The sequence below is a fragment of the Lepisosteus platostomus genome, chromosome 8 (assembly GCF_059453375.1).
Source record: "Lepisosteus platostomus isolate fLepPlt1 chromosome 8, fLepPlt1.hap1, whole genome shotgun sequence".
Taxonomy (NCBI): domain Eukaryota; kingdom Metazoa; phylum Chordata; class Actinopteri; order Semionotiformes; family Lepisosteidae; genus Lepisosteus; species Lepisosteus platostomus.
Genome location: NC_142618.1, coordinates 10144794 through 10165286, shown reverse-complemented (window position 1 = coordinate 10165286; position 20493 = coordinate 10144794). Strand labels below are relative to the sequence as shown.

The window sequence follows — 20493 nt, the reverse complement described above, 5'->3', positions numbered from 1 at the left end:
TTTGGGATTAGGTCTGGAGATTGCGATGGCCAGTCAAGAACATTTATTTTGTGTGCCGTGAACCAGTACCTTTTTCACTTCGGATCATTGTCATGCTAGACTGTGCATTTTCGACCAAGCTTGAGCTTGTTGGCAGAAAACCAGATGTTTGGCACAAATGGTCTCTTCTACGTGTTGGAGTTCCTGATTTCCCCTTTCTTGTCAAGGGCTTCAGATCCCATAAATGCAAAGCATAAAAGACCTCTTCCACAGTATTTCACAATTGGCATGAGTGTTTTCTCAACATGAGCTTTTGTCTTTTTTTACGCCAAACATAATGCTGATAAGCATGTCCAAAATGCTCCATTTTCATTACATCTGGCCATAGGACGATTTCAAATGTCATTTAAATGTCAAATGTTTGGCAAATGTGAGTTGCCTCTTTTTGTGATCTGGTCTCAGAAGAGGCCTTTTCTTTGCAACCCACCTATGAATTCCACATTTATGGCTGGTGATTCTGCATGGTAGCTTTCCACATGTTATTTACTGAAGATACCATCGTGTACTGGAGATCTTAAACTATACTCTTTTGGGTTCATTCTTGCTTCACAGCCTGTGAAGGCAAGAGGCCACTATACCAGTATCCTTAAATATCTTTAAATGGATATTACAGTGGAAAGTGATAGATTCAACATTTAATGATTTTTATTATAGCTATCCCTTAACCTGTGCAGTTCAGTGACCATTTGCCTGCAGTCTGCAAAGAACTCTCTAACCTTAATCATGAAGATGCATGTTACTACTGAATGCTTTCCATGTATTATGTCTTTTTATACCCCAGGGAAGCAAGAAACATTGAGACATCTGTAGAATTCCAGAGGCTTCCATAACACTCCCAAAAAGCAGACTGTTACTGTAGATTTGTTTGAATATTATGTAATGGAATACTGAAAGGTGTGAATAATATGACCCCCTTGTTTTGTGGAATTCCGTTAATGAGAAATAACTTTCATCTGTGCAGTGCTATTAGGATTATGGTATCGCGTTATTAGAATTTAAGTCAGACACCTTTATCCCATCTGCAACTCATGTACACCCGCTGTTGGGGTTACTTCAGGGTTTGGTTCTGCAAGTCTTAATGTAACCCGGATGTTATGTGGATTGGAAATGACCCGTTCTTAGCTGTGAACATGAACGTGCATACTGAATTCCTGCTCGTGACGTTGGGCCGGTCCTCATTCTCCCCAGCTGTGTCCGTGAGTGAAGGAGGGGGGACAGGAGGGCAGAACAGGAGGCTCACCAGTTTATGAACCATGAAGGGACAATGGGTACCATGGGGTGGGGTAGAACAAGACAAAACTTTCGTTTGTCCCCCAGTATGATGGGGGAAATGATGGATGAACAAAATTCTACAATTAGAATAACTAAACACCAAATATATAGTACACATGCAGTTCCGTACACTGGAATGACCTTCAGCGAATTTATACTCTTCATGTCACTGCCCTACACTGTGCTGTACAGTCATCAAACACAAAATACACAGAATAAAATCATCTGGGTGTTTCCTTGACCTGGTTGCATTATGGATTACTCACAGGGAAAAGACACAAGATGTGCACATTCCCACACAAGCCTGAACTGAATGCAAAGCGTAAAACAGAACATGTGGGCTTCAGTCTGGTTTTGCTTTCACCTTAAACAGTCATACTACCTAGAAAATATTAGTATGGGAACGTTTTTTAGACGTTTTTATGTTCACTCGAATTTGCATTGGTTGAGTGTTGTGTAATCTGGAGAGCAGATGTTTAATGTTGTTTTACCATTTCTTCGGGAGTGTGAGTACATCTGATGGGATTGTGGATTATGTGTTATACAAATATAAAGTTACCTGGCTTTTTGGTAAATGTTGCCAAGATTCCCAGGCGTGATTGAATTCCATTGAGTGTTTATTGTTAAGTCCCATATTTGAAATTTTGGGTTGTCATGTATGTTATCAGTCATACATGACTGGCAGATGGCATCTCGTGCCATTTTCAGCTGGCTGATAGCGACCAGAGAATAAACCCAAGGGGGCAGTCTAGAGTTAGGCCAAACCTGCGGGTCTCGGGGAGGTGAGAGGAAATCAGAGTGGCCAACAAAAACCTTTCTTGTGGTTTTGCCACAGAGTGGGGGTGGGGATCTCCTATAATTTCTCTGTGTGTGCCTCTCTGAGCCTGTTCCGCCTCAGCCATGTCGATGGGGTCGGTGCATTGTGTGTGGCTGTCAAACAATTCAGAAATTTCCCAACTAGGATTATCAGGAATGTCTGTGTTTGTGATATTGTACTGCTGACAGTTTCATCCCGACCTCAAAGCTGAAATTGCATTTTTTGTGGTTGTAGCTCTTGTGTTTTTACCTTCTTGTTTATGGAGATTATCAAAGGTCCTGTAAAATACTAAGGCAAGGAATGTTGCACTTCTTGACAAAGGACTTCCTAGGTTTTATAACTGTGACCTCCATGTTTTTCCCTTACTAATTAAGTGCTGTATTGTGCTTACATAGATATGGAGCTATGGCCCTTATGGGAAAATTCTTGAGATAAAAGGTTTCCCGGAGAAGCTATAGTAAATGTTCTCCAGTTGTCCTACCACAGCAGGAAGTAACCCAGATTTGGGTTTGGCCCGAGTCAGTTAGACACGTGTGTTGGAACATTTTATTGATCTATGTTAATTCTTAATTATTAAAAGAAGATAAAGCAAATATGGGTAAAGATCAGTGATGTCTGGAATGAGCCCCTGATCTCATTAGTCAGCAACGGACGATTTTATAGAAAAGATCTAATTAGAAAAAAATGCAGATACAGCCTTTCATATTCTTAAACAAAAGACTGCATTCAAGTGAATAATCGTGGGTGGAATCGGTCTGGATAGTTTTTGGTGTCTGTTTCCTATTCCAGATTAATCACATTCACCTAACCCTCAAAAAGACAGTAGCGATTCACTTAGCATTTGCAGTGAGAGAAATTGCCTAAAACCAGCAAGCCATGTGGTAAATCTTGCAAAGTAAATTCTGGGATAAGCATCGTGAGCCAAAGTTAAACTCTTAAAGATTTATGATGACGTGAAATGGACTGAATTAATAGCCTTTGGACGTTGCTGTACTTGTGTGCGTTCACACTGTAGTGCTGAGCACAGGGTGCTGTTTTTTGGATTGCGGTGTTGAAGCTTTAGTTTTCATTCCAAGATTAGTTTTTATAAGTTCTAGTTCATATTCATTCAGATGAATACTTTGGAAAGCTGTCTGTATATAGAAATTGTGAATGGCATAGTGTTAGAATGTTTTTCAAGAAATTTTCAAGAAATTTACCTTGTTTTTATGCAAGATTTACTAAAAGCATTATTTTGCGAAAAGATCCTGATATTGCTGCATTATCAGATTTCAGCCTTTTTCTCACAACAGGGTATGAAAGACGGGCTTTGACGTTTAAAATGAATGTTAAGCTTTTGTGAACTTGGGAAGGTTCACAGTGTTATTTATGCATAAAACAGAAACATAGATATGTGGCTAACACGGTATGTGAAACATTAGCTCAGCTCTTCTTTTGGGGTTGTTCTTTTGAATTGCCAGTCTGTTTACATAGTGCAAGAAGCCCAAAACCTAAATCAGGAAAGAATAAGACCTACAAGAACTTTTAATCTCGATTTTTCCTGTCCTAGCCAAGCCACAGTAGACGGGTGATTTTCTTGATGGATGACATCAAAGGTACACATAAAAGAAAAAATTGCTTCATCAATACTGTATATATTGGAAATGATCTGAACTGCCAGTGGATGCCACTGCATGGCTGCCAGCCATCCACGTTAGTGTTGCTGATGGGTTGAACTTAAGTGTCCCCTTTACCTCGTTTCATAAGAGTGATCTCAAGGAAAAATCTCTTGAGCCATCTTGATTTTGAAGAGAAACTGAAAAATGTGTTTAAAGAGGTCAAATAACTATGGCCTTGTTGGACCATTAATCAGTGTGTGTGTGTGTGGCCCATTCTGGACCCAGATCCTCCAAAATTCCCAGTTACTGTCCTATTTGCTTAGAACTTCTTCATACTGAACTGTTCACTTGGATCTTATCCTGTACAGTAGATTCAGTAAAAGTAGATTTACATAATGCCTGCAGTTTGAGTTTTTGTTATTGCCTTGGGGTGCTTTTAATACACTTTTCAGAAACACCCCTTGCTAGTTAGGATTGAATTTCAGCCGTCCAGTGTTTTGCCAGTGACTAATCCGATTGGACGCTGCTGTTCATCTGTAAACTTACAGCTGCCATTTTTATTTTGTTATCTCGAAATGTGCTTTCAGTTGAAGTGAAGCATGGTGAGGTCCCCCTCCCCCCACCTCCTCCTCTAGCCCTGGATAGCAGGAGGGCTGCAGTGGCCTGTTGTGCTGCAAAATGAGCAGGCTTTCCCCCTCCCTCCCTTCTTCACAAACAATACAGCAGTGATGGAGAAGGAACACTGAATGCAAAGATATGATAGGCCTTGCATTGTGCGTACAGATGGGTTCTATGTGCAGATCTTGCGGAAGAAGAGCAGAGAACTGAACACTGAGTACCTGGAGGCAGTGGGCATTGGTGGGTACCTGGACTGCTTATCGATTAAGACCAGTTGAGGGGTGCGACGTCCTCTGCGTTGGTTCTGACTCTTATCCTGGTTGCTTAATGTGACAAATTGTCAATCGCCTGTTTAAGCCGTTATCAGATTTTGATTGAGAAGTACCTGTAAAACCTGTTGGATTCCAACCCTTGAAGAATGGTGTTGGGAGACCCAGCTCTATGTTCTTTTCAGGATGTAGTTTAAAGATTGCATTCAGAAATCGGGTGCAACATTTTTGTGAAGCGTGCCCTAAAATATCCATGGGCATTCAAAGTTTTACGATGGTCTGTTAACAGGTTGCTTGATAATCTTGGGTGAAGAAGGTAAAAGCTGTCTGCTTTAAGTTGTGATGAATGGCAAAGAGACTATAGCAGTGGTCGGCTTGAGCAATCGCTGAGCAGGTTTCTTCGTCTAGAACATGGTGTTTTCAGCTCTTCTGTTAATATTTACTTTTTAATGCTTGTTGAATTATTCAGTGATATATTGTCAGGGGGATGTCTCCCTGCCCATGCTACACTCCGTCTGTGGAGGTTTGTTACTTGCTGGTTTATTCCTGCTTGGCTACATCTGCTTGTTGTCCAAACATTTGGATTTGTAACTGGAGTAACTGTTGTTAAGCTAAGGACAGGATATGGCAGTGCTGAATTATATTTGCTTCTGCCATTTTGTTTTTAAGGCCAGTTGTAAACGTGCAGTTAATCGGTGCTTTACTGTGCACTTTGTATTCTTAGGTCTTGCCAGCTTCCTGCAGGAGTGAACCCTTCTTTTTTCCGAGCCGCCATGCATAAACTGTTGGGCTGCAAGATGAGACTTGGGCTGTTTAAAACCGTTTCCACAGTGGAAGTGGATACGTGGTGTGCCCCAGCCTGCTCATGCTCTCCAGATGAGGGAACGACAGCGCTGCCCTGGCCGGGCTGCTGCAGGTTCGCGGGCCACTGCCTGTGGCAGCGACGGCAGCAGCTCTAGGACGCAGTGTCATTGATGGCTTGTCCTTCCAGCCCTGCTGCTCTGGAGCTTTCCGTCAGCTGCGTTTTTTCAAAGGGAAAAAAAAACGAGAATAGGACGAGGCTGGTCAAAGGAATTTTGTATATTTGGGGGAAATTTTGGTCACCCAAAACAATGTGTTAGCAGCAGCTCTTTGTGGTGTTTTTCTCCATGCAGGAAACTGGTATATAAATGAGGCAGCCATGCATAAAACAGCCCAAGCCCTGTGCAAACCCTGCAGCTCCAGCGCTGTGACCTCTGCCCTTTGGTATCCTGTGACACTCAGCCTGTCTTTGTGCTCAAGTTTATTCATGATGGATAAGTTGCCCCCAATCACATATGCTGCGCTCGCAAAGAGGAACAGATAAATTATTTTCAGCTGCAGTCCAGAGCCTTGGAAGAAAAAAAAAGGAATGCTAGTGGTGTGCATAAGAAGAGCCTGTTTGAAGAGGGGCCCCTCCGTGGGATAGTGTGGGCAGGATGCGATCCTGTATAGCCGGCTAGCAGAATAAAATGCTGATGGGTTATGGACATGTCCCCTTTTGTCGTTTCTTAAATCTCCTTTTAAATGCGAGAAGGAGTTGCCAGATTGGTTAATCAGTGACGACCACAGCTAGCGCATAAGAAAAAAAAAAGCCCACTGGTGTTAATGAGAGTAATCAGTTGTGCTTGGTGTTTTTTCAGCGTCTCAGCATGTTGCCATTTGGGCCCCACCTCTTGGATCCTCCAGTGGTTTAGTCTGCTTTGTAGAGAATGTAATTGCCAGGAGATCACTTGATGGTTGATAGGAATAAAATAACCTCCCTCCTTCCTTCTCTCCCTTCCCCCTCCTTCTGCTCTGCCATCTCCCTCCCCATCTCTCCATTATTTCCCTACTAGTTTGTCCTCAGCCGTGCCGTGTGTTCACCCAGTCACTAGCCTGGTAGCACAAAGCGGTTATTGTTAGTACGTGTGTAGAGAATGCTTGCTTTGTGGGACAGTTCTGAGTGAAATGGAAAGAACCTCACTGTATAAGGCTCAACTCCTCAAACGTGTGTATTAAAGCCTGGTTTGTAGGCTCCTGTTGCTAGCAAGGCTGTGGCATTGCTTTCCATCTGGATCTGATAGCAGTTCAGGGCCTTGGAAGACGGATAAATAGCAGGTGACCTGAAATGTCATATGTCGTCTTTTTGTTGTTGATTACGCCCATCAGCCTTGTAGATAGAGGTGAGGGTTACAGTTAACAGAACATTGTGTTCAGAATAGTATGAGACTTGTTTATGGATCGGGAGTGATCTTAAGAGTGCACCTGTTTCGTAGTTCAGCATTTTTATTAAAAAATAAAGCTGGTGCTCACTGGTGCTGTGTAGGAGTCTCTGAAAAGAAGATAACATTCAGGGCTGTTCTGTCTTGTTTACAGTATACTCCTGCTTTGCTGTAAATAGTGTATAAAGAGTACATGAGGTGATGAAAAGAGGACTGGGAGGATTTGTACTGATCAGCATCGATCGCCCCATTTTTGTAAACGGTTCATTTTGTACATCGAAGTAAAATGTTTCAACGTGAATTAAAAGTTTCAGTGAGATAGTACAGGATACCTTTATCTAGGCCTGGAACTGTGAAAGATGAACCACGTTCACACTGGCTCTCGAGTATATTACGTAAAGAGACTGATTGAGACTCCTGCTTTCATTTGGGGAAAGTCATTATTGCGGATCTCAAAATAAAGCAGTGGTCAAAATGAACTGCTTTAGTATTGCGTTTAAAATACTACTCTCTGTTCTAAATGGTGCTGTTTTCTGTGCTTGTTGTTTTCCAAATTTTGTGTAAAGCAGCGGTGCATCTTGGGCAGGCCTGATGAGCTGTGCTTCGTAAGTGGTGAGGATCCCATAGTAAAGAGGCTGAATGGATGGCTGCTGTAGTACACTTTCATACTGAAGGCATGATAGTATTTTTTGGTTATTACAGTAAGTGCTATTTTTTGTACTGGTTAAATCTTCATTCTCCCCACCTTCTATTCAAAGCAGAGGGAAACTGAATGCAGTCTCCTGCTCTTTTTATAAACATTTCTCAATTTTTCCAGTGCTTCACATTTTTCAGAATTCAGCTTTTGTGTTTTTAATGAGTGCACTCTCAAATTTCCAGCAACTATCCTGCACTAAGCTATAGCCAGGAGACTCTATAAAAGGTATTGAAAGGCTTGGAGAGACAACATTAATGCACCCAAGTGTATGGTACAGATGATGCATTTAGTATTCAGATTACATAGGGAGTAAAAATGGTTCATCTCCAGTGGCTCCATAACACTCCCTTAGCTCAGATAGAGAATAATGGACTGGGGGTCTGCTGGTCTGATGCTTTTTGATAATTTGTCTTAAATAATTTCAGTTACCTGATTTGTATAACCGAGTCCATTTGTTCTTGACGCTTCTATTGATTCTGTATTTTTGCTGTTTCAGGATTGTTTTAATTCTTGTTGGAAAGGCAAAGGGAAGGTTGCCTCCCCTCTCAGTCTCGTTAGTTGCCTTCAGGAAATGCTTCCTATTTACATTTTGGTTATTTCCTTGGGTATTTCCTGAAAAAAACTCCTCAGCTAAATGGAAGGTTGGAGTGTTTTTTTTTTACATCTGCTTCTTTGTTCTCCGGTATTTAAGTAATAAGCAACATAAGTACTTATTTGACATGTTTTAGTCTCTGGGTGTGCCCTAACGAATATCTGAGCTTGAAATTGTTACTTGTATAGTCTCATTTTTGTGTTGTAAAGTTCTTGTTTTTATAAATTTTCGCGCTGATTTGCTCCTCTTTCACATGCTGTATTCAAGGAGCACAACACGACTGGTACATGTTGCTCTTTAAAACTTTGGTAAGAAATGCAGCGTGCACTCTCCTATTTTAGACCTGTGATTTTGGTGGTTGTGCTCCGGCGGGGAGTGCTTAACTGAGCAGACAGGAGGAGTATGTAATTATTTCGGTGCGATTGGGTAAGCATTTCAGCGAGGGCTGCTGTGCTCTCCTCTCACATCAGCCGTTGGGCCATGTGGAGGCCAGTAATGGCTCTGGCACCACAGCAACGGCACTGCAGTAGTAAATGGTTTTCCTGCTGTTTTGCTTTGTGTGGCTGGTAACGTATCAGAAGAGCAGTGTTCCAGAGACTCCAGCTGGAGTAGGCTCGCACTTAGTCACACGAGGAGCCCGCAACGACGTCACTCACTAATCAGTCTGCCTCAGGGCGAGGGATGAACCCACTGACTGAACTTCCTCTCATTGACACCAAGAAATTCTGGCATAGATTTCAAGTGCAGTGGGCATGGAGCCACATCTGTCACTTTGAGCAGGAATTAGGCAAACGGCTGGGTGCAAACTTAGATGCAGGAGCTGTTTTAAGGAATCTAAGTCGAATGCTCTAGCTCTTGTCCCCCTTTTCTTCTCGGATGTTGAGTGTTTTAAGTCATGTGGAATATAACGTTATCCATCATTTAAAATTAGATCTGTAATCAGTGAATCCGATCTGATTTATGGCAGAGAACAGAAATGTAAGAAACCTCCTGTTTCCGGCTTGTTAAGCGCCTGTGATCTGCTGAACGCAGGGGCCCTGCCACATTGAGGTTGTCCACCTGTAATTGAAAGTGTTGCCAATTAGGACCAAATTGCTTCCTTTCTTGGTTGCTCTCTGACGTGGATATCTTCAGCAGATGTATCCAGGGCTCAGTTGGAGTTGGTTTTGTAACGGGTGTTTTCACTTGATCTGAGGAAGGATTTTATTTGTAGGTTTTCTGATTTTTCTTGCCAGTCAGCAAAACTTATTGACCTTTTGGTTAGTTTGCATTAAATACTTTCCTAAAGAAATTAGGTTTGGGTTTCTAGTTTTTATATTGACCCTTTTGCTTTGATGTTTGTTAAAATTATCAGTCTGATTGTTGCCACACATCATTCTCCTGCTTTTAAAGTAGCATCCGTCTTCAGGACACGGGTTCTCTAACAGTTTATCCCAGATTCATACACGCAAACATTCTCAGGTAAAGTCTGTTGAGTACAGGGGCTGCTCTGCTCAGAAGTGTGACGTGTGGATCACTTTGAATAGTGCAGAGTCCTAAATATAATTTTCACTAAACAAGCAACATGGGCAGAACTTCCTCCCTTAGTTTGTAACCTTTCTTACATTCGTGTGTGTCTTTTAACATTTTTTTTAAATGATCAAGCGTTAGACACTTTCAGATTTGTTACCAGATAGGTTATATTTTACTGTTACCATATGACCTGTAGTTGTGGTGGAACTTTAAAAAAAAAATCAGTTTTCTATAAACATCCAGGTACTCTTTGTTTTTTGGTACTCTCATCTTCTCTAAATTTTCAAAATATCTAAGAAAATGAAGTGTAAATTATGAAAGACAGCTAATTTTGGTTGAAATGCACAAAAGTGAGCAGACCTGAGAAATGTCCGAAACACATTATCCCGTGGCTCAAGCTGATTTTTTCCTCTTGAAATGGGCCTTAGACATTAATAAAAGCAGCAATTCCACAACTTGAGAGAGAGGCCGGCAGAGTTCTTGATTGAATTTATTTTAGCTGCTGTGTAAGGAGGCTTAAAAGAAAGAGGAAAGTGGGGGTGGGTGTAGTGTTGGTGGGGGAAGGGAAGGGGAATTCTCCTTGCACTTTGTTGTACTAGAAGTTGAAATGTGAGTGAAGTAAGGACACATTCTTCAGTCCCTGTTGGGAGCACAGGGGCAGCTCTGTTTCCTGCTGGACGCGCAGTGGTGGGGTCCACTCGGGTTTAGCTCACTTCATCTCGGCCCGAGATAATGCTGCTTGCTCATCTGATTACGCTGCTCAGGGGATGATGAGGTTAAGGACACACTGGTGGTAACTAAAGCATTTTCAGGGCTTTAGTTCAGCAGATGGGCTGCCTGCCTGTATTCATACATCTGCCTGCCTGGTGTGGCAGCTGCTGCTGCTGCCGCACTTTGGGTTCTTTTGTTCTTTTCCATCCAAGAATGAATTGCCAGGGATTGTAAAGAATGAATTAATTTGGGGTTGGTGCCTGCATGTGTTGTGAGTAACCTATTGTTTGAAAGCAAAGGAAAGGGAGGGGGGGGGGTTGGTGAGGAAAGGATGGAAAAAAACAGTTGCGCGAAGTTATCTGCTAAAGATACCAAATATACATTCTTAAAGCTTGTTTGTTTCTTTAGTCCGAAAACTTCGGTTTTCGACTTAAATTTGCATTCCTGGCTCCATCTTGAGTTAATCCTAACATGCTTCCCCCCCCCCCTTGTTTTTCTTACCCTAGGTCCTGTAACCCGACTTTGCCTGACACTGCGTTGTCCAAAGGAATTAAGGAAATATGGAGTGACATGCAGGAGATTAGTTAAAGGATTAAAGGCTTTGAGGACATACACCTCAGTGGAGGCACAGATTCGCTCGCTTGGCGCAGAAGCTCGGCGGGGGGAAGCCGCCGCGGGCTGACGAGAGGGAAGGAAGGATGGCGGATCCAGGGATGATGAGCTTGTTCGGGGACGATGGGAATCTGTTCACTGAAGGGCTAGAAGGTCTGGGTGAGTGTGGCTACTCCGAGAGCCAGGTCAACCCCCTGGGGCAGCAGATGCCCATTGATCAGGGCTACGGGTCACTGCCTTCATCGCTCCACCACACCTCCCAGGCTGCGCCTGGCCAGGGCCAGCCCAAGCTCAGCCACTTCGACCATTTTGGCCAGTACGAGCAGCCGAAGATGCACTTGATTGAGCAGCAGGGGGGCCGGATGCTGGGCAGTGCACCCGGAAATGGCATGTCCTCCCCTCACTCGCAGTACCACAACCCTCCTCCGCCGGTCAGCCACGGGGGCGGAGGGCAGATAGGAGTGTATCCAGGCATGCAGGGAGAAAGGCATGGCCAGCCTTTTGTAGACAGTGGCTCCATGTGGGGGCCCAGGGCTGTGCAGGTCCCAGAACAGGTTCGAGCCCCCTTCCAGCAGCAGCAGCAGCAGCAGCAGCAGGCTCCGCCCCAGCAGTCTGGCCCCTCTGGCCCGCAAGGCCACGTTCAGCAGATGGGTCCCTACATGGCCCGGGGTGATTACACAATGCAGCAGCACAGCCAGACGCCCACCCCTCCCAGAATGAACCAGTTCTCCCAAGGCCCGCCGCAGGAAGGCAGCCGAGGACCACCAGCCAACCATTTCCTGGGACACATGGCCCCGCAGCAGAATCCAAATCTCGTGGGGCCTCCTATGCGCCACTCGGTGCAACCGCAGCAGCCCCAGCAGTTTCACCATCGCCCCCCGCCCGGGGCGATTCTCCCCGAATCCGTGGCCCACAGCCCCCGCTTCTCGCCCAGCCCCTCTCAGCAACAGCAGCAACAGGCCGTAGCGGGGGGAAGGCCGCAGCAGAACTTGGGCTTCAACTCGCGCAGCCAGGCGGTTCCTTCTCCTACTGTGAACAACTCAGGGCAGTATCCCCCATACTCTCCGTACAGCAACCTCAATCAGGGATTAGTAAACAATACAGGGATGAGTCCCAACATGAGCCTTACCAGCAGCAGTGCCCCTATGAACCAGGGGCCAGTGGTGCCACGTTATCCCAGCGCCGGTGTGGGCTACCCCCCGGGGGGGCCCCAGGGCCTCATGCACCAGCAGCCCATTCACGTCAACCAAATCAACTCCCAGCCTATGCATCCCTCTCAGCAGCAGCAGCAGCAGCCGGCGCCGCCGCCGCCGGCGCCGCCACAGCAGCCCCCGCCTCAGGGATCCTACGGGTCTCCCCCTCCCATGTCCCCGATGAAGGCCATGAGCAACCCAGCGGGCACGCCCCCCCCACAGCAGGTCCGGCCGGGCAGCGCGGGCATGGGCATGGAGGTAGGGGGTTACCCCAGCATGCCTCACCAGCCCGCCGGAGCGCTGGGTTTGTCTCAGAGGAACATGGGTCCCAGAGGCTTGACGCAGCAGCAGCAGCAGCAGCCGCCGCCACCCCCCCAGCCCTACATGGGCCTGTCCCCCAGCCAGAGGGACTTGGCCGGATCACTACGTCCCCCGGGAGGCCTGGGGGGTGGTCACGCGGAGCCACAGGTGTTGCAGGACCAGCGGCTGCTGTCTGGACCTCCCCAGCAGCCCCCGCACCCCGGCCCGCAGCTGCCACCCCCGCTGCCTTTTCAGAAGCAGCAGCTGCAGGCCTGCTCCCCCATGCAGCAGCAGCCCCCACAACAGCAGCAGCAGCCGCAAGCGCTTCTGTCTGTGCATCGTCAGAGCTCCCCGCCTCACCCTCACCACCAGCCGTGGGCACAGCAGCACCAGTCGCCGCCCACTCCCCAGAAAGTGCCTGTTCAACAGGTGAGTAGTGAGCGGAGGGTATATACAGAGGGCAATTCCCTTCCAGGGGGAAGAGGTGGGGATTATTGGGCACGACATCTGACATATGACTGTGCTTTATTTCGGTTGCTGGTGTGCGGGGTGCACGTGTTGGTCTTTTAGCCATGAGCGTTTCCACTCGTGGGCTAACTGGGTCCGCTGTGCTGAATTGGATTTTTACAGCTGCCGGCGTGCTCTTTACACCCTGGTCTGGCATTCCCCCAGAAGTGGGCGCCACCAAACCAAAATCCTGACCTCCCTCCCCCCACCTTAAGGTTGAATGTCTGTAAGCATCTCTGTCTCTCTGTGCCTGTCTCTCCCTCCTCCTCCCTCTCCCTGCTCCCCTCCTCCCCCGTCCTCCTCTGAATGTTTGGCTAGCCTGTCTCGGAGGACTCATGTGCAAGTTAATGGTGTACAGCAGGATGTGTCCCTGTTGGGAAGGGCTTATGGGAGGGGGTGGGGGAATTAGGAACAGAAGCTCTCAATAGCCAAGCGTGTCACGTGCCTCCGATGCCATTAGCTTGTTTTGCACTCAAAGCTTCTTTCTTTGGTGACCCGTTCCATTCACACACAATAGCCCTTTCCATCACAGGATGCACATGCAGCACTTTATTTTAGTAACTATATATTTAATTTTGGCACCTTCAGTTTTCTGTCTGCTCATATTGCACGCACAGTAGTATAGACCCGATTTAATGGTGTCTGTCCTAATGACTAGGCTGTTTGGTTGGCATTTTGGATGTAATTAGTATTTGGTAAACACAGTGCGTGTGACTAGATGGTGTGTATTCAGGCAAGCTGTGTGCCCTGCATTCTGTTTATACACACTCCTCTCTTTGACGCTTTATCAGGCACAGCCTTGACAGACCACCCTGTGATTTGTCTCGTTCAGAAAACGTCTGCCGACAACTTTTGACCATTTTTTAATCTTTTTTTTCCTGTGTGGGCTGCACATCAGATGCAAAGCATGTCTGTTCAATGATATAATTGTCACATCTGAAGCAGCTGTGTCTGGCACTGTGATAGTTATTAAAATGTTTGGCTGACATGTAATTCAGAAGTTGTTAATGCTACAAATATGAATGTGTAAAAGTGTAGGTAGCGTTTTAAAATGAATTAATCAGTCCAAGGTTTCCAAGTGCTTTGTGTGCTTCTCTCTGAAATTGTTGTAATTGCAAATCGAAGACAAATATGCAGATTAAGTTACATGTAAGCATCAACTTCCTGCAGAGCTTCGGTAATTGTTCAGAAAATGCTTTCTTGTAATTTGGATGTTTGTATTAAGTTTAAGTTAAGTTTCCGTAAAGAATGTTCTGCCTTTGAAATCTGTTTTTCCAGTGGGTATCTTCCTGTTGAGAAAACATTCACTAGAATGTGAAAGTAAATAAGGGGCCTCCTAAACTACAGGGGCCTTTCTAATGACTCAAATCTGAAGATCTCCTTTTTAGTTCTTTCCAGAATTCACAAGCACCGGGGTAGAGGTTCTCAAAAAACCTTGCCGTTTCCATGCGAGCAGGATCTCTGCCAATGAATTAAAACCTACGGTAGTTAAACACAAAAAATATTAATTGCATACTAGCCCCCATTTCATTTCTTCTGTGTTGAGCAAAAACATGAATTGCGTGTACTGCAGGCATAGGGGCAGCCTTTCTGTTCCTTTTGTGAGAGGGGTGCTACGCACCTGTGCCTATGGGGGTTTGGGCTGGTGTTTCGTGCGAGAGCCGGGAGTGCACCAGCCTGACCGCAGTCTGTCCCTGCGCGCGGCCGGGATGCAGACAACTGTTGTGGTCTGGAGAAGGAGCCGGAGCGTGAGAGCCTGCCTGAGAATCCCAGCTCAGCCACCCGCTAATTCTCCATTTCCATATGCTAGGTCAGGCGACAGCCTGGGCTGCACTTCAGCAAATTAAACTGGAGCAGGAGACGGCACTACTTTTCCATCTTATTAGCAGGATCATGCCGCCCTGCTAGTGCTGTCGCAGTAAAACAGCTTGTGGGAGTGGACTGCGATGGCCGCTGATTTGGGCACGATGAAATAGTTTCACGTTGTGCTATATATTGCAAGGAAAGCCGGAGCTGGGGTGGGAAATTAAGGTTTTCACTTTGTTTTTAATCTGTGCCTTCTTTATTTTTTTTCCTCTGGACATTGCTTATTGACCCCTGCGGATCCCTCGGGGAACTAGGGGTTACAACATTAGAGGAAGTTTGGGGAATAAAGCTTCTCTGCAGACTAACATGCTTTACGGATTTTGCTTTTAACGTACAATAAAAACGAGGCCCCTATTACTTCAGCTGCAGGGAACACTTGAATGGAGTGTACGCTTTTGGCCTTATTAGTGTGCGATATTGTATTTTGTCTCTGGACTGTTATAACCTCAGGGGACTGATTCAGACCCAGCGTCCCCTCCCTCCCCCTCTCCTTTTCTTCCCCCTCTGCAAAACAAAAGGGCTGTATGGTTTCTTGTAAAGAGGAGATTATGAGATAGGCACTTGAGCCTTTCTGCCCTTTGGCCAACAAGTGGCTTTGTTTGAAAAGATGGATTTGAGGTGGTACAAGTGGCATTGGGGAGGGACATTGTCCCAGTGATCCCTTCACCTCAGGTGTTGATTTGAGGGGGGCTTGGGGGTGGTGTGGGGTGGTTGTTCTACTCATTGTCTTCCTCCTAGCTGTTGGCTGTTGCCTGTTCTTCACCGTTTGCATAAAACACCAGGCGCTGATGGCAAGCGCGCTCGTTCGGAGGTCCTGGCTGTCACCTGACTAACCCTGAGACTGGATTTTAAGTAGGCGTTTCAAAGGGCGCAAAGTGGTGGAGTAACAGCTTCGCTGCCCTGCGCAACCTCGTACTTCAAGGGAAGAATCCAAGCAAGGGTTTATGGTGACATCAAAGGGGAATTTGTCACTAGGCCTCCCCCGCGTTTTCTGCACCGCTGACGGGTTGTTTGAAAGTGTTACGTTGGGTGCCTTTTTTTGCACGTGGATGTGGCATGTATGAATATGGAAATTGAATTTTGCAGAAATTGTAGCAAGCTGAAAGGATGTTTGGTGATTGCAGCTTTTTTTTCTCCTTCATGTCTGAGCAAGTACAGCGACAGTGCGAAGTCAAAGGCTCTGCTTCTGATCTGCTGTTGATGACACCGCAGTGTTAGGAAGACCATGAAACATTTCAGGACTGATCCCCAAAAAAGTAACATGTTTGTTAAAAACAGTGAACATATTTAGAACATTCTCCTTTATGCTTACCCATTTTAAAAATGACTCGTAGTAAACCTATTTTTGAATAACTGTGGGTAGAAATATGCAAATACCTTTCAATAATGAGTGTCAGAAATGGTGTTTTGGTTCTATCTCTGGTATATAGCGATGTGGTAGAAGATCTTAGGGCTCTTTTTCTCAGATGGTGCACTTTCAAACATTTTGTACATCATGGCATTTTGCAAACTTGAGAAAAAATAAAATGGCCTGATGGTTTATGTATTATTTTGGTGGAATACCCAAAGTGTCTTGTCGCACATGTGTGTACAACACACAAGACAGAAGTTTGGGAGTTCAAGATTGAAGGACAAAAAAACAGCATCTGAGCAAGAACTCTGTTACCCTGTCATCAATGGATAAGTATAGTTAATGGTATACTTAGAGGCAAACCCTGATTAAATGTCGAAAAGTTGTTGTAGTAATATGTGCTTTGGGCGCTGATGTGGGTGTGTGGAGCGGAGCAGTGTGCCGCAGTATCTTTAGATTTATGTAAGTGTGTCTTGGGATGGCGAACATTGAGATACATAGTCCTGTATTTAGAGAAGGCTAATCTTGCTTAGCTAAGTTGTTGTATGAATACACAACATAAGATGGTGTTATTTAGATTTTCTGGAGGGTTGTGTTAAAATTACTCAGATTCTTTTTCAAATTGCAGGTGACAAACATTTTGGCAGGTGCCTTAATAGAGAACAGATAAGGGGAGAATGTTGAAATGGGTGAGGTAATTAGTGGAGTTCCACAGGGATCTGTACAAGGACCATTGTAATTCCTAATTGATACCAATGATCTAGTTTTTAATTTAATTAGCAGAATAGTATTGATAGTATCTGATTTTATTCAACTTAGACTTATTTTTTCTATTTAAAAAAAAGCTACCAGCAACATTGAGCTGGGAGATTTTACCTCCTGTAAAATACTAAACACGGGGAAAAAAATAAAATTAGGAAAAAAAGCACTAAAAGCATTTACACAATGAAAGGCCTCCATGACACTACTAGTCCAACTACTGGGAAAGTTTTGCATGTGCTTGCAGATCCGTGAAGAGCATGTACTGAATTTACATAATGATCTAAACTTAATTGTATCTGCATTTTGTACTTTCAGTCTTTACATAAGTTTATAAATCAGAGACTAAACATTTTAAGTGCATTTCATGATTCTATTTATAATCGTTGTTACTGCGAAAAGTCATTTATTAACAGTGCACAAGCTTCCTGTGATATTTTTTACTCTGCCGTTGTTTGGTTTAGAAATGTTAAAAGATTTATGAAGTGTCTGTGTATGTAAGCCTGTGAGATGATTTTTTCAAAGAAAAAGTGTAATTTAAACTTCTAAGGTACCAGTGACACCACTAACATTGATGGTAACCAACAAGAAAAGTGGATATTGCTATATTAAAATACAAATTGTTTTAAAATATTAGGATTTTGTAATATTGCATATTCAATAAATATCACACATTATCCCTTTGCACTGTTATCATGAGGGAAGAGCAGAGGTATTTAATGTTTTAATTGTAATTAGAATATACCCAGTCTTTCAGCATTAGACAGCAGTTTACAGCATTTAGACAAATCTTGCAATCTGTCGATGGTGTTCACATTTGTGCCTTTATTTCTTCAATGTATAGTGGTATTGGGTTAGATTACTTTCTAGTTGAAGTTTTCATTTGAGCTGATTCGTTGTTGGTTAGAAGAAACAGCAAGGTGTAGCAGACCTTATTTGTTGATAATTATGCAAAATGTACTAGAATGTGTTTATGCACAGGGGAAGAGCTCTGGAGGAGAATCTCACATACCAAAGTGTTTCATAAGACTAAATTACAAATCTCCCAGTATCAGGAAGGAACCAACAGAAGAAATTGTTCGTCACTTGACTAGCAGTTTAACCTAGTTGAGATTAACATTCAGTCTTCCTGTTTTCAACGTATACTTATTTTGTGCTATGCAAAAACATTTGCAAAAACAGTCCACACCAGAGTAATCTTTTGAAATCCACTTATTTTGGATTAAAAGGTATTAATGCTGCTTAAGTGTAGTAGTTGAATGTGTTGCAGACAATTATATATTGACACTGTTTAATTACCTTTTTGAATTTTTCTGAATACTGCTTCATCCTCACAAGCAGGAGTCCATAGCAGGATTAACAGTTCAAATGGCCAGTATTTACATCTGCATTGCTACCTTTATTTCACTCAACACCTTTCTTAGGTCATCTCCAGTTCCTGTAGCTGGCCTAGTAGCAGAAAGTTTTTTTTCCACTGTGCTTTACCAGCAGGGATTTACAACATTTGCAGTGTTCTGTGTTTAATTAGATCACCTTCTAAGAAGAGAGAAGTTAGAGAATCTTACCAAAATGTTCATTTGTGTCCCACTAGGCCTGGTAGAAGGTAAGAGGCTGAACACTTTTCTTCTTCTTTGTAATTTACAGGCTTTTTAGTGTTGGGAGTATATTTGTCACCCTCATGATTTCTGTCCTTTATATACTTTCATTATGGTCTTTTCAGGATTTTTATTTTTTTAATTCACTCTTGTTTAGGACTACAGCAAAGTTCTCTTGACCTGTTTGCCATTTGTTTTAGAGCAGGGGTAATTCTAGTGCTGCTCTCAACCCTTTCCAGGGCTGGTACTTGTATTTTCACTTATGTGGTCACATGTCTTTGCTGCCTGCACTGCCCATCACTTATTTTACATTGAGATATAATGTAAAATGTTATATTATATAGTTCCAAAGCTTTGAATGTTAGTTTTGGAGAAAAGTGTTGAATGTGATAAATCAGTGTTACTACTATCAAATCAGTCTACTCTATCTTTTCCTTCACCGTGACACTTTCAGACTGCTTTATGACTCATTAACCATTAAGATGTGTTGGTAGCAAAACAGACCTGATGTGGTCCAGTACACAGGAACTTGAGCATCCTTCTGCCTTCCCTCCCACAATGCCTCAAAAAAGTGTTTTAAAATCCCAAATATTTGCTTTTTTACATTTTGAACACTTCAGTTTTGCCTGTATCAAAACTTTTGCCTCTGGTGCCTATGCTAGCCCCTTTTTCCCACTCAGTTTCTCTTCAGACTTGTCTAATGCCTCACATTTCGTTATATTAGCAACTGCTGTCACATGTGAATGAGTATCCTAATGATGAATTTAATGCTGTAAACCAATGAACTGTTTACCAGACTACAAGTGAAGGTAACTCTCGTTCTTTGTCACAAAATGTTGGAACATTGGTGTTTTCAGATTTCCTTTTTAATCCAGTATCCCTTAAATGACTTTGCAAAACGCAAATGTTTAAAATAGATTAAAACACTTAGGATATCTGGTTTAGAAGTTTTATGCCAAAGATGTTCCCTGTCCCAGGAGTCCAAAAGTGCATACACATCATTTCATAGGTGGTGCTGCATGTTCACACAGGAGGATTTTGAGTTGGCATTTTCTATGCTGCTAGGTGCAAAAACTTGCAAAACCATGTGAACAATCCCCTGCGACTGCTTGACCTCATGGGACTGGACGGTCAAGCAAACTCATCTTGTGGTCATGACTGATGTAGAGCCCTTGACCTTCCTCTGTGGAAATTTCTGACCTCCGTTCTGCGGAGATAAATTCAGGCTCTGCTTCATGACGTCTGAGTTCATGCACATGCCTGTATGCCAACACGGGCTCCCCCCCCAAGAATGTGTTCATATGGCTGCCTATTTTGTTGAAATCTTCATTCAGGAATGAACCTTGCATTGAAGAACACCAGATGTTTTCTGTTTTTCATGTGTTATACAGTGATCTGATAGCTGTCATGACTTGATAGGCACTTCTGATATTCAAGTTGGTCCCCTTAACATTAGGTTAGTGAGAGTTTTGTTGGAATTCTACTATGGGTCTCCCATTTTCTACACATTTTCTTTGGCCATTGTGCCTAATGAGATGTAAGCCTGACTTAATTGTAAATATATTCTGAAGTTTTTTTTATGTTTTGACTGCCCCCACTACATGAAAGCAGACACATATGAAACTGACTAGTGATGTATTTTAAATGTTTGATCAGAAACCTTCACTGTCTTGAAAAGTACGGGCTCATTTGGAGCCTTTCTCCATTTATAGCATATGATTTTGTCCTCTGCATCAACAAGAGAATCTGCATCAGCGCAACCCTTTGAAGTCCAATTTTCAATAAAGAAATATAAATGCAACCTCTTACAGAGAATTGATCTAAACAATTTAGTGTAATGTTTTAGCAACTTTTTTCAAAGTTGGCTGAATATTGATTCCTCCTCACAAGAATGAATTGAGTTCAAACGGAAGGGATGCCAGTATTTAAATTTGCATGGAAACCTAGGTGGTATTCTGTGGCT

General features: G+C 43.7%; 1 protein-coding gene across 4 annotated transcripts in view; it reads left to right on the top strand.

Annotated features, from left to right (window-relative positions):
• chd7 (chromodomain helicase DNA binding protein 7) overlaps positions 1 to 20493 on the top strand; it is a 78653-nt gene that overhangs the window by 8181 nt on the left and 49979 nt on the right. For all 4 annotated transcript variants that reach the window (XM_088642369.1, XM_088642366.1, XM_088642368.1 and 1 more), the window contains exon 2: positions 10854 to 12881. In XM_088642369.1, the coding sequence (XP_088498495.1) occupies positions 11046 to 12881 (1836 nt within the window). In that variant the 5' untranslated portion in view covers positions 10854 to 11045. The remainder of the gene's footprint in view (positions 1 to 10853; positions 12882 to 20493) is intronic.